This window comes from Oncorhynchus mykiss, chromosome 23 (assembly GCF_013265735.2).
Source record: "Oncorhynchus mykiss isolate Arlee chromosome 23, USDA_OmykA_1.1, whole genome shotgun sequence".
Taxonomy (NCBI): domain Eukaryota; kingdom Metazoa; phylum Chordata; class Actinopteri; order Salmoniformes; family Salmonidae; genus Oncorhynchus; species Oncorhynchus mykiss.
The window spans coordinates 34,966,465-34,980,463 of record NC_048587.1 but is presented as its reverse complement, the minus strand read 5'-3'; the positions used below and the strand labels follow the sequence as shown (position 1 = coordinate 34,980,463).

The 13,999-nt window shown below is 42.1% G+C and overlaps 1 protein-coding gene across 3 annotated transcripts in view; it reads right to left on the bottom strand.

Annotated features, from left to right (window-relative positions):
• Positions 1-667: 667 nt before the first annotated feature.
• Positions 668-13,999, bottom strand: part of LOC110502646 (cell division cycle and apoptosis regulator protein 1) — a 34,020-nt gene continuing 20,688 nt past the window's right edge. For all 3 annotated transcript variants that reach the window (XM_036960319.1, XM_036960320.1, XM_036960321.1), the window contains 9 exons: positions 13,524-13,712; positions 13,084-13,275; positions 9,099-9,335; positions 7,652-7,799; positions 7,212-7,447; positions 5,851-5,971; positions 5,398-5,598; positions 4,838-5,043; positions 668-2,258 (listed from right to left, as the gene is read on the bottom strand). In XM_036960319.1, coding sequence (XP_036816214.1) covers positions 2,196-2,258; positions 4,838-5,043; positions 5,398-5,598; positions 5,851-5,971; positions 7,212-7,447; positions 7,652-7,799; positions 9,099-9,335; positions 13,084-13,275; positions 13,524-13,712 — 1,593 coding nt within the window. In that variant the 3' untranslated portion in view covers positions 668-2,195. The remainder of the gene's footprint in view (positions 2,259-4,837; positions 5,044-5,397; positions 5,599-5,850; positions 5,972-7,211; positions 7,448-7,651; positions 7,800-9,098; positions 9,336-13,083; positions 13,276-13,523; positions 13,713-13,999) is intronic.

The following is a 13,999-nucleotide window of genomic DNA, read 5'->3' as shown; positions in this document are numbered from 1 at the left end:
ATTCATAGGGAGTAAGAGGCACATAATGTGAACGAGAACAAATTCAATACACAGAGACATTAATGTTTTGTTTTATCACCTTTAGGGAACATACAATCATTTGTCTTTTGAGTTGTTTTGGAATGAAAGAAGACCTTCCTTCCCATCACATCCATTATTATTCCATCTGTGTGTGTATGTGTGTGTGCACGCAGTGGAGGTTAAACATAATTTACCCATTTTTTTGCAGAAAACTGCATTGCAGTATAGTGAGCGTTTAGTTTTTCCACCACCACCATCAATTTTCAATTTTCTTACCACTACAACATTGTTTGTGTGATGGGAGTGGTGTGAAGCTGCCGGGGACAAAAACTGACTAGCAACAATACATCACCAGGAGGAACACACACCAAAACAATGCACAGACGTCAGATGTGTTGAAACCATTAAAAGAACATACAATGCCCCCTGGTGGTTGTCATTCTATTTTATCTTTCTAAATTCTACTTCCAGTAACACAGACTTTTACACATAAGAATATTTTGAATAAATTGCTCTCCAATAAGCATTTTCCATATCTTTCATTGCAATAAGCATTTCAATATCAATGTTAACCAAAATATACTGTACACATTTTATTTTACATACAAAACGGCTCTAAAATACAGGACAAAAAAGCTAATCAGACAAAATGTTAAAATGGACTCCTTTAATTCTGCACAGGACAGCCATACAGTACATTTTCAATAGAAAAATTATATGCTTTGGGCTCATGTCTCAAGTTAGGCTCTCATCCAGAAATGCATACATACACCATCACACCTGGTGCCCAAACATTGAGGGACAGAATCATAACTCCTCACACAGTTCTACAACAACCCCAGAACAGAAAACATCACTTCTAGAACATCCATAATTCTACAACAGAACTCCAGTAGTATTCTCATGTTGTTTTAGTCTAGAATCACAACCATTCTATCCTTGGTCAAAAGGCAGGATGAGACCTAGGGCTCCAGTTCCTTTGATGTTAGTTGAGACATTCAGCTTATGGTTTGGCTTTGCATTTACTTCACTTTCAATAAACAAACAACTCAATGCTAAACAATCCCACCCTGGATAGATGTAACATAGACCACACGACTGACTGACTACCATGGTCTCACAACTCCTGGGATCAAACAAGCTTGCTACTGGAAGAGGCCTCAAGAGACTGAGGTTTCTCATAAGGAGATGCATGCAATACTACTGCCGTATTCATTGGGGACTAAACGGAAGCAAACTGGCCAAAATGGGGAGGTACTATCTGAACGTGTCCAATAAGAATCCGTTACTTTGTTAGTGTTCCCTAATGAATACAACCCATGTCTCAAAACAGTGGCAGCCAGTCTAGTCAGTTACATAGATTAGTAGGATGAGGAAATACAAAATGATCAATTACTTTATTGATCAGCTGTCAGGGAGAAGAGGAGGAACATGTTATAGTCATTCTGTTGACTCATCAAAAACATATCTTCTTCAAGGTCCTCATCCCTCCCCTCTAAATATCATTGTTTATTTATTTTAAATATATATATTTTTTTTATGAATTCACTTGAACATAAATAACACCATTATTGCTAATTAGAATGATCTGAAATAAGGTACTACTCACACATACTGGCATCAATGTTGTGTTACTATTTGGGTAGGGCTATGAACGAGTAAACCAATGCAGACTAAAACAAAACATTTAAATTATCATGAGCAACTGAGGCAGCTACAAAAATGAAAAATGTATACCGTAAGCAAAGAAGCACTTCTCAATGAAATGAACACAATTTTGAACAAAATAGTTATTAATAGTTTCACAATTAGAACGCATCATAATAACCCGAGAATCAAACTAACTGATTTCAAACCAATGAAATTAACATTTTATTTTCAGGTGGAAACAGTGAGGTCACTTAAACATTATAACTAATTAAGTGAACGCTTATGTCCCAAATGCCACCCTATTCCCTACATAGTGCACTACTTTTGACCAGAGCCCAATGTGTCCTGTTCAAAAGTAGTGCACTATATAGGGAATAGGGTGCCCTTTGGGATTCAACCACACAATGCCAATCTATTTATGGCCATGAGAAAGAAAACAACTACTATAGACCCAAATGAAACTGGTTTTTAGTGCATATGTACAGGATTTGTAAGAAGTGTGTCCGATTACACAACTCATTCTTTCATTCGTCTGAACCATTAGTTGTTTGGGATTTTTGGTCAGCTGCGGCTTCTGAGGGAACCTCCTGGAGAAACAAGACAAGAATTCTTCAGTTCATTTCAACATACAAAAATAGAACAATGTTTGGCGGTATTCTGCAAACTAATGAGCTCTTTATGAACAGTATTTTAGGCGTATGTGTCACGTTATAGCTGTACTGCTTATGAATGCATTATGTAACATACAATGCCTTGCAAAAGTATTCGGCCCCCTTGAACTTTGCGACCTTTTGCCACATTTCAGGCTTCAAACATAAAGATATAAAACTGTATTTTTTTGTGAAGAATCAACAACAAGTGGGACACAATCATGAAGTGGAACGACATTTATTGGATATTTCAAACTTTTTTAACAAATCAAAAACTGAAAAATTGGGCGTGCAAAATTATTCAGCCCCTTTACTTTCAGTGCAGCAAACTCTCTCCAGAAGTTCAGTGAGGATCTCTGAATGATCCAATGTTGACCTAAATGACTAATGATGATAAATACAATCCACCTGTGTGTAATCAAGTCTCCGTATAAATGCACCTGCACTGTGATAGTCTCAGAGGTCCGTTAAAAGCGCAGAGAGCATCATGAAGAACAAGGAACACACCAGGCAGGTCCGAGATACTGTTGTGAAGAAGTTTAAAGCCGGATTTGGATACAAAAAGATTTCCCAAGCTTTAAACATCCCAAGGAGCACTGTGCAAGCGATAATATTGAAATGGAAGGAGTATCAGACCACTGCAAATCTACCAAGACCTGGCCGTCCCTCTAAACTTTCAGCTCATACAAGGAGAAGACTGATCAGAGATGCAGCCAAGAGGCCCATGATCACTCTGGATCAACTGCAGAGATCTACAGCTGAGGTGGGAGACTCTGTCCATAGGACAACAATCAGTCGTATATTGCACAAATCTGGCCTTTATGGAAGAGTGGCAAGAAGAAAGCCATTTCTTAAAGATATCCATAAAAAGTGTTGTTTAAAGTTTGCCACAAGCCACCTGGGAGACACACCAAACATGTGGAAGAAGGTGCTCTGGTCAGATGAAACCAAAATTTTGGCAACAATTTTGGCAACAATGCAAAACGTTATGTTTGGCGTAAAAGCAACACAGCTCATCACCCTGAACACACCATCCCCACTGTCAAACATGGTGGTGGCAGCATCATGGTTTGGGCCTGCTTTTCTTCAGCAGGGACAGGGAAGATGGTTAAAATTGATGGGAAAATGGATGGAGCCAAATACAGGACCATTCTGGAAGAAAACCTGATGGAGTCTCCAAAAGACCTGAGACTGGGACGGAGATTTGTCTTCCAACAAGACAATGATCCAAAACATAAAGCAAAATCTACAATGGAATGGTTCAAAAATAAACATATCCAGGTGTTAGAATGGCCAAGTCAAAGTCCAGACTTGAATCCAATCGAGAATCTGTGGAAAGAACTGAAAACTGCTGTTCACAAATGCTCTCCATCCAACCTCACAGAGCTCGAGCTGTTTTGCAAGGAGGAATGGGAAAAAATTTCAGTCTCTCGATGTGCAAAACTGATAGAGACATACCCCAAGCAACTTACAGCTGTAATCGCAGCAAAAGGTGGCGCTACAAAGTATTAACTTAAGGGGGCTGAATAATTTTGCACGCCCAATTTTTCAGTTTTTGATTTGTTAAAAAAAGTTTGAAATATCCAATAAATGTCGTTCCACTTCATGATTGTGTCCCACTTGTTGTTGATTCTTCACAAAAAATACAGTTTTATATCTTTATGTTTGAAGCCTGAAATGTGGCAAAGGGTCGCAAAGTTCAAGGGGGCCGAATACTTTCGCAAGGCACTGTATACCCTTTTCATACATAGGACGCCAGCCACTACAGTAACACAGCAATTGACAACAGCAATTGATAAAAAATTAAAAAATTGTCTGAAAGGTTAAGTGCCGCATCAGAAGTGTCTGTCCCTTTTCAGCCAGTAGAATTCTGCTCGGTATTGTTTCCCTGACAACAATAAACGTTGCTGGTTGATGGGTTGTTGTGTTGTTTTTCTGCTGTTTCTTTATAGCAAGGTAGATAGATGTGTTTTCTTTAGACTAAATGTATTGGTAAGCCATTGTATTTAACAAAATTCAAAGTACTTTTTTAGGAGGGAGGAGTCTGTGTGCAGGCAGGCTGCGCGCAGGCAGCTCGAGGTCATTTGATTGACAGATCTGTTGGCCTAGTGATGGACGTTAGTCCCGCTATAGAAGCAGCCGTTAGAGACAAGTTAATTGCCTGTTCAGTGGCGCTTCTTAACTATCTCCAGAGGTTTCTGGCGGCATTTAAACATTCATTGTGCACCTTTTCAGACAAACAAACATGCCGTAGCCGAGGCGCTTTCAAGGCGCCACTTTCCATTTGTCTGAGAGGGGCAATAGTGAAACTGACGGTTGTACGACAAGTACATTTCCTTCTTATCACAGTTGGTTTGGGCTGATTATTAAACACAACTTAAAGTTTCATGCAAATCTCCCATTAACAACTAACTCAATCCACCAGCAATTGTAAGGTGCTTTCTTCCAGACCTAATGGAAATCCATGAATATCACCATTTAAAACCAACTCATGTCTACCAATAAATCAATTCTACCTTCTTGAGGACTCCCTGAAGTTCCTTAATGGTGTTGCCCAGGTTGTTGAGTGTCTTGCTGAGCTGGTCGTGGTAGACAGTCTTCTCTTCCACCGTAGCTCTGAAGTTGTTCTCCGTCTGGCCCAGAGTTCCCTTCACCTCCTCCAGATCTTTAGACAGGGCTCGGTTAGCTGATACCAGCTGGAGGATTTGCTTGGTGTCCTCGGCTGGAACACAACAACACACACATACAGGTTTAGACACTCAGGAATACATTCTATTAAATTATACTTTTTTCCGGTTGAAGTTCATTCACAAATTTTCCTCCCACATCAGGCCGCAGAATTAAGATAACATTGCGTCAAAGCCGTCTGAGCTTAAAAGACCTGCGAAGACCTAAAAAGGCCAGTCTGAGTTTAAAAGACCTTTGAAGACCTAAAAAAGCCAGTCTGAGTTTAACAATGATCAGAAAATATAAGTAGTGGCTCCCTTGGAGCGAGGCACAGAATGATGCCACGGATAGTAAGAAGAGGGAGCTCGTAGTGGCCTGAGTGAATCTGTTGAGGTGACTTGTCTCTTACCCATCTTGGAGTCCTGCACCATGAGTTTCTGCTCAATCTCCTCCCTGGCCTTCTCACTCTTGTCCAGTTTCTGCATAATGCTGCCCACGTCCACCATGGCTCCATTATACACTATTAGACTGCTGCTGCCTCCAGACTCACTAGACTCCACTGGCGCTGCCTGGCCACGAGACACAAGCATGGGCAGCAAGGCACGGTTACCTGAGGAGGGAAGAGAGAGGTGGTGATCGAGGAGGAAAGGCAGAGGGAGGGAGAGAGAGCAGAGAGAGTGTCAGACTCAAAAATAAACCACACTATGTCAGTTCTAACTAGGATGTTGGATATTGACAGAAAGCATTGGTGAAGGAATGGATCATTCCAATCCACCTTAGTGAAGCTTAAAAAAAATGCTTTGAGACAAGTCAAAAAGAGAAAATGAATAACCCATTCCAGTGTCAGGTCTCCTTCCCTCACCTAGCAGGTTGTCTAGCAGGGGTTCACTGAAGGAAGGAGCAGACTCATCTTTAGCTGCGTCCGTCAGTTTACGGTAGTAACACGACTCTCTCACCACCGGCTTGTTCAACAACTTCTTTACCTGCAAATGAATCAACATTATGAAAATAACAAATGAACAATCACATATATTGTGACGAATATAAAAATAGCAGGGCAGGCGTGTGTAACCTTGAGCTCAAGCCCCAGTGTATGTGTGTGTGTGTGTGTGTGTATATACCTAGGGTCTGGACAGATGTAACAACAGAGTGTGTGTGTGTGTATATACCTACGCTCTAGACAGATGTAACCCCAGTGTGTGTGTGTGTGTATATATATACACCTGGGCTCTAGACAGATGAAACCCCAGTGTGTGTGTGTGTATATACCTGGGCTCTAGACAGATGTAACCCCAGTGTGTGTGTGTGTATATACCTGGGCTCTAGACAGATGAAACCCCAGTGTGTGTGTGTGTATATACCTGGGCTCTAGACAGATGAAACCCCAGTGTGTGTGTGTATATACATGGGCTCTAGACAGATGTAACCCCAGTGTGTGTGTGTATATACCTGGGCTCTAGACAGATGTAACCCCAGTGTGTGTGTGTATATACCTGGGCTCTAGACAGATGTAACCCCAGTGTGTGTGTGTATATACCTGGGCTCTAGACAGATGTAACCCCAGTGTGTGTGTGTGTGTATATACCTGGGCTCTAGACAGATGTAACCCCAGTGTGTGTGTGTGTATATACCTGGGCTCTAGACAGATGTAACCCCAGTGTGTGTGTGTGTGTATATACCTGGGCTCTAGACAGATGTAACCCCAGTGTGTGTGTGTGTGTGTGTATATACCTGGGCTCTGGACAGATGTAACCCCAGTGTGTGTGTGTATATACCTGGGCTCTAGACAGATGTAACCACAGTGTGTGTGTATATATACCTGGGCTCTAGACAGATGAAACCCCAGTGTGTGTGTGTATATACCTGGGCTCTAGACAGATGTAACCCCAGTGTGTGTGTGTGTATATACCTGGGCTCTGGACAGATGTAACCCCAGTGTGTGTGTGTATATACCTGGGCTCTAGACAGATGTAACCCCAGTGTGTGTGTGTATATACCTGGGCTCTAGACAGATGAAACCCCAGTGTGTGTGTGTGTGTATACCTGGGCTCTAGACAGATGTAACCCAAGTGTGTGTGTGTATTTACCTGGGCTCTGGACAGATGTAACCCCAGTGTGTGTGTGTATATACCTGGGCGATGGACAAATGTAACCCCAGTGTGTGTGTGTGTGTATATACCTGGGCTCTAGACAGATGTAACCCCAGTGTGTGTGTGTATATACCTGGGCTCTAGACAGATGTAACCCCAGTGTGTACATGATGTCCTCCAGGTCTTTCTCCAGCAGGTAGCCACAGTGGCTCTGGTCAAAGTAGACAAAGGCCATAAGCAGGTCCTTGTTGTAGGTCACCATCTGCTTCTTCTCCTTGTCTTTAGAGGACCGTTCTTTGGACTTCCTGTCGTCTCTGCTGCTGCGGTCGTCTCTCCTGTCCCTGCCGTTAGAGTCCTCATCGTCTTTATCTGAGAAATTTATCGCCAGAAGTCTGTCAGTCAGATTTGTACTGGTGAAATTGTGTGAAACGTACAGGGAATAATTTCTTAACACTTCTAGGGTTTGTTATAGAGATCCTCTTGAGCATGCTTTTTAGTCCAGAACTAGTGCTAATTTGTGTCCTGGACACAGGCCCATAATGAATCAGGACAGGGACATTGCATTGTATGTACCATCTTCGTCATCGTCATCAGCATCTTCGGCCTCCAGAGGGTCGTACTCCTCAGCATTAGTGTTGCTGCTCTCATCCTCCTCCTCCTTCTCTTCCGCATCTATAGAATCCTCCTTCAGCACTTTCTCCTCCTCCTTCTCACCCTCCTCCTGGGTTTGGAAAATACATGGCACAGGCACAACTTAGAACTAGCAGGCTGTTTGAAAAACCGAGCACTTCCTTTACATCATGGAGCAAACTTTGTATGTACAGTGCCTTCAGAAAATATTCACACCACCATTGACTTTTTCCACAATTTGTTGTGTTACAGCCTGATTAAAAATGGTGTCCCTGGTCTACACAAAATACCCCATAATGTCAAAGTGGAATTATGTTTTTCAAAATAACACATTACCGAGTACCACGCCCCATATTTTCAAGCATAGTGGTGGCTGCATCATGTTATGGGTATGCTTGTAATCGTTAAGGACTGGGGAGTTTTTCCATGATACAAAAGAACCAGAATGGAGCCAAGCACAAGGAAAATCTTAGAGGAAAACCTGGTTCAGTCTGCTTCCCACCAGAAACTGGGATATTAACAAGGCCAAACTACACTGGATTTGCTTACCAAGAAGACTGTGAATGTGCCCGTGTGGTTGAGTTACAGTTTTGACTTAAATCTGCTTGAAAATCTATGGCAAGACCTGAAAATGGTTGTCTAGCAATGAATAATGGGAAAATGTTGCACAATCCAGGTGTGGAAAGCTCTAAAGAGACTTACCCGGAAAGACACAGCTGTAATCAAACATTTCTAAAAACATGTTTTCACTTTGTCATTATGGGGTATTGTGTGTAGATGGGTGAGGAAAATTGTTATGAATTCAGGCTGTAACAATAAAATGAGGAATAAGTCAAGAAAGGGGTATGAATACCTTCTGAAAGCACTGTAAATACAATTCACTCAAGAGCCATGAACCTCCCACCTACTTTTTCTCAATATAAATACAATTCACTCTCGAGAGCTATGAACCTCCCACCTACTTTTTCTCAATATAAATACAATTCACTCTCGAGAGCTATGAACCTCCCACCTACTTTTTCTCAATATAAATACAATTCACTCTCGAGAGCCATGAACCTCCCACCTACTTTTTCTCAATATAAATACAATTCACTCTCGAGAGCCATGAACCTCCCACCTACCTTTTCTCAATATAAATACAATTCACTCTCGAGAGCTATGAACCTCCCACCTACTTTTTCTCAATATAAATACAATTCACTATCGAGAGCCATGAACCTCCCACCTACTTTTTCTCAATATAAATACAATTCACTCTCAAGAGCCATGAACCTCCCACCTACTTTTTCTCAATATAAATACAATTCACTCTCGAGAGCTAAAAACCTCCCACCTACTTTTTCTCAATATAAAAACAATTCACTCTCGAGAGCTATGAACCACCTACCTTCTTCTCTGGTTCCTCCTCTTTTGCCTTCTTTGTCACCGGCTCTCCGTTCTCCTCTTCTTTCACTTTCTTCACATCTGATTTCTTCTCTGCCTCCTTCTTTTCTGCCTCCTTCTTGGCTTTATCCTTCTTGTCTTTCTTGTCATCCTTGCAAGGCACAGAGGCCAGGGCCTTGAAAATCCTGTAGCCAAAGTCTCTCTGTAGCATCTCGTTAAACAGCTCCGCAAACAGAGAAACCTGGAGAGAAGAGGAGACACAAACACACACCTAATACTCAAATTAGAGGTTGACCGATGAATCGGAATGGCCGATTAATTAGGGCCGATTTCAAGTTCTCATAACAATCAGAAATCGGATTAAAAAAAAAAAAATGTACACCTTAATTTAACTAGGCAAGTCAGTTAAGAAAACATTCTTATTTTCAATGACGGCCTAGGAACGGTGAGTTAACTGCCTTGTTCAGGGGCAGAACGACAGATTTTTACCTTGTCAGCTCGGGGATTTGTTTTTGCAACCTTCCGGTTACCAGTCCAACCACCTGCCTTACAATCACTAGTTAACTACACATGGTTGATGATATTACTAATTTATCTAGCTTGTCCTGCGTTGCATATAATCGATGCGGTGCCTGTTAATTTCTCATCGAATCACAGCCTACTTCGCCAAACGGGTGATGATTTAGCACTGTCGTTGCACCAAACCTAACCATAAACATCAAAGCCTTTCTTTAAAATCAATACACAAGTATATATTTTTAAACCTGCATATTTAGTTAATATTGCCTGCTAACATGAATTTCTTATAACTAGGGAAATTGTGTCACTTCTCTTGCGTTCCGTGCAAGCAGTATATGCAGCAGTTTGGGCCGCCTGGCTCGTTGCGAACTGTGTGAAGTCCATTTATTCCTAACAAAGGCCGTAATTAATTTGCCAGAATTGTACATAATTATGACATAACATTGAAGGTTGTACAATGTAACATAAATATTTAGACTTAGGCATGCAACCCGTTTGATAAAATATGGAACTGTTCCGTATTTCACTGAAAGAATAAAAGTTGTTTTTGAAATGATAGTTTCCGGATTTTACCATATTAAAGACCCAAGGCTCGTATTTCTGTGTGTTATTATGTTAGAATTAAGTCTATGATTTGATATTTGGTAGAGCAGTCTGACTAAGCGATGGTAGGCAGCAGCAGGCTCGTAACCATTCATTCAAACAGCACTTACGTGCGTTTGCCAGCAGCTCTTCGCAATGCTTCAAGCATTGAGCTGTTTATGACTTCAAGCCTATCAACTCCCGAGATTAGGCTGGTGTAACCGATGTGTAATGGCTAGCTAGTTAGCGGGGTGCGCGCTAATAGCGTTTCAATCGGTAACGTCACTCGCTCTGAGACTTGGAGTAGTTGTTCCGCTTGCTCTGCCAGGGCTGCGGCTTTTGTGGAGCGATGGGTAACGATGCTTCGAGGGTGGCTGTTGTCGATGTGTTCCTGGTTCGAGCCCGGGTAGGGGTGAGGAGAGGGACGGAAGCTATATTGTTACACTGGCAATACTAAAGTGCCTATAAGAACATCCAATAGTCAAAGGTAAAGGAAATACAAATGGTAGAGAGAGAAATAGTCCTATAATTCCTATAATAACTACACCCTAAAACTTCTTACCTGGGAATATTGAAGACTCATGTTAAAAGGAACCACCAGCTTTCATATGTTTTCATGTTCTGAGCAAGGAACTTAAACTTTAGCTTTATTACATGGCACATATTGCACTTTTACTTTCTTCTTTAACACTGTTTTTGCATTATTTAAATGAAATTGAACATGTTTCATTATTTATTTGAGGCTAAATTGATTTTATTGATGTATTGTATTAAGTTAAAATACGTGTTCATTCAGAATTGTTGTAATTGTCATTAGTACAAATAAAAATGTGTTTATTTTTTATTATTATTATAATAATAAAATCGGCCGATTAATCGGTATCGGCTTTTTTGGTCCTCCAATAATCGGTATCAGCGTTGAAAAATCATAATCGGTCGACCTCTAACTCAAACACACACTCTGTACTTTGTATTTTAGTTACACTGTTTGTACACACCACATATTTATTTATATACTGGATTCTTGACATAGCTCACGAATATATCTAATGCTGTTCATATCATTGTTAGCATATATTGTGTACATTCTTCCGGTGTACATACGTATACACTCAGTGGCCAGTTGATCAGGTACACCCATCTAATACCGGGTCGGACACCCCTTTACTCCCAAAATTAGTGATCACGTGCTCCGTAGCAGATGTAAGACCTTTACATTCAACATTCAAGGCCGCAGGACCAGACGGATTACCAGGAAGTGTACTCAGAGCATGCAAAGACCAACTGGCAAGTGTCTTCACTGACCTGGCAGTGTGGTGCCAGGACAACAACCTCTCCCTCAATGTGAGCAAGACAAAGGAGCTGATCGTGGACTACAGGAAAAGGAGGGCGGAACAGGCCTATTAACATAGACGGGGCTGAAGTGGAGCGGGTCGAGGGTTTCAAGTTCCTTGGTGTCTATATCACCAACAAACTATCATGTTCCAAACAGACCAAGGCAGTCGCGAAGAGGGCCGAACAACACCTTTATCCCCGCAGGAGACTGAAAAGATTTGGTATGGGTCCCCAGATACTCCAAAAGATCTACAGCTGCACCATTGAGAGCATCCTGACCGGTTGCATCACCAGCTGGTATGGCAACTGCTTGGCATCAGACCGTAAGGAGCTACAGAGGATAATGCGTATGGCCAAGCTTCCTGCCATTCAGATCCTAAATACTAGGTGGTGTGAGAGAAAGACCCCAAAAATGGTCAAAGACTCCAGTCATCCAAGTCGTAGACTGATCTCTCTGCTATCGCTCGGCAAGCGGTACCGGAGCGACAAGTCTTGGTCCAAAAGGCTCCTTAACAGCTTCTACCCCCAAGCCATAAGACTGCTGAACAATTAATCAAATGGCAACCCAGACTATTTACATTGACACCTACCCCCCCACCTACCCCCTTTGTTTTTACACTGGTACTACTCGCTGTTTATTATCTATGCATAGTTACTTTACCCCTACCTACATGTACAAATTACCTCGACTAACCGGTACCCCCTGTATATAGCCTCGTTATTGTTATTTTTTTTGTTTTGTTTATTTAGTAAATATTTTAACTCTATTTCTTGAACTGAGTTGTTGGTTAAGTTAAGTAAGCATTTCACAGTAAGGTCTACTACACCTGTTGAATTCGGCGGATGTGACAAATACAATTTGATTTTAGAACAGCCTGAATTCTGCGGGGAATCGGGGAATGGATTCTACAAGGTGTGGCGTTCAAACGTTGCTCAATTGGCATCAAGGGACCTAACGTGTGCTAGGAAAACATTTCCTATGCCATTACACCAAAGGACCAACGAGTGGTGCTTTCCGAGATGCCGTTCTTGATAGTGTTAACTAAAGGGGAAAACTCTAGAAAGTTGAGTGAAGTTCAATCTCGTGCATCTCTGGGGAGGCTGATATTTCTTCTGTGCGGCAGTCCGAGGGGAGCCGTGCACCTGCGCATGAACGCAGCTTAGAGGGAACAGTATCGTTGACTGGATGTTCTTTGTTTGTAGTACCATTCTCTTTAAACCCGAGACAATGTCGTGCGTGAAAATCCCAGGAGGCAGACAGTTTCTGAGATACTGAAATGGTGTGACTAGGTCACTCGTTTTGTCCATTCTAACCAATCAAACAGTAACTGAGTGCCCCGATGCCTGCTTTATATAGCAAGCCACAGCCAGTGACTCAATGTCTGTAGGAGCAAACCATTTTTGTGAAGGGGTGTAAAATTCAGTGTATGACTGGGAGATACCAATACTCAGTGCAGCTGTGCTCGTGTTCACTGAGTGTCCTGAGACTTTGTGTGTGTGTCCTGAATGTCCTCTGAAAGTGTGAGTGTTTGTGTGTGTGACTGTTGTCTCACCTCGAAGGAGTGTTCCTTGTTGTCCTCCACCCTGTAGTCCAGTAGCACGCTCAGAGACATGACGCTGCAGTCAAACTTGCCGTTCTTGGCCGCCCAGTTGGGGTGAACTATGATAGTGGGCTCGTCTGGTAGGACGTAGCGCTTCTCTCTGCGCTGGCGCTCCAACTCCTCCTGCTTCTTCCTCTCTTCCTCCTGATGGACAGACAGTCAGAGAGAAATGGGATGAAGAGATGGGATAATCAGAAACAAGAAATCAGTGGACCCATTCAAGTAAGCCATCCCTGGTGATGTTGTTTGTCATCGTGCTAATTGTAGCTAAATGCACTAAAAGCATACCTCTGTCCAGCTTTGGTGTTAGTACAGTAGACACAAGTGTCCTAGCAGAAGTGTCCTAGCAGTAAGTGTCTTAGTCGTAAGTACCCTAGCCTCCTGTACTGTACCTCTCTGTCTTCCTCCATGTGTTGAGGCTCCTCCTCCTCAGGGACCTGGCTCTCTGGTTTCTCAGGCTCCTTGGCCTCCTCTACCTGCTCCTCCACTTTCAACTGCTTGGTGAGGCGTGCGATCAGCTGGGACTTTAACCCCTTAGAGCTCAGGGAGCGTGACTCTAGCTCTTTGCGCAGGTCATTCACCTACAGGAGAGATGGTCAGTTCATCATTTATAACTATTTTGTTACACATTTAGGATGGACTGGATATAAAATGTGATTCAAAATAGGAAGCTCCCACGGATTGTTTATTTTTTTTAAATGTATTTTGTGCTGAACAAATGGATTGCTTTTTTTATACCACTTTACTACACATCAATACAGGAATGCTGGAATGAGACACACAATACATAACAAAATATAAGTGCACAAGTAAACTACCAAAATGCTAGCCCTGCTGAGGTGCTACAGACAAGAATGCATTGAAATGA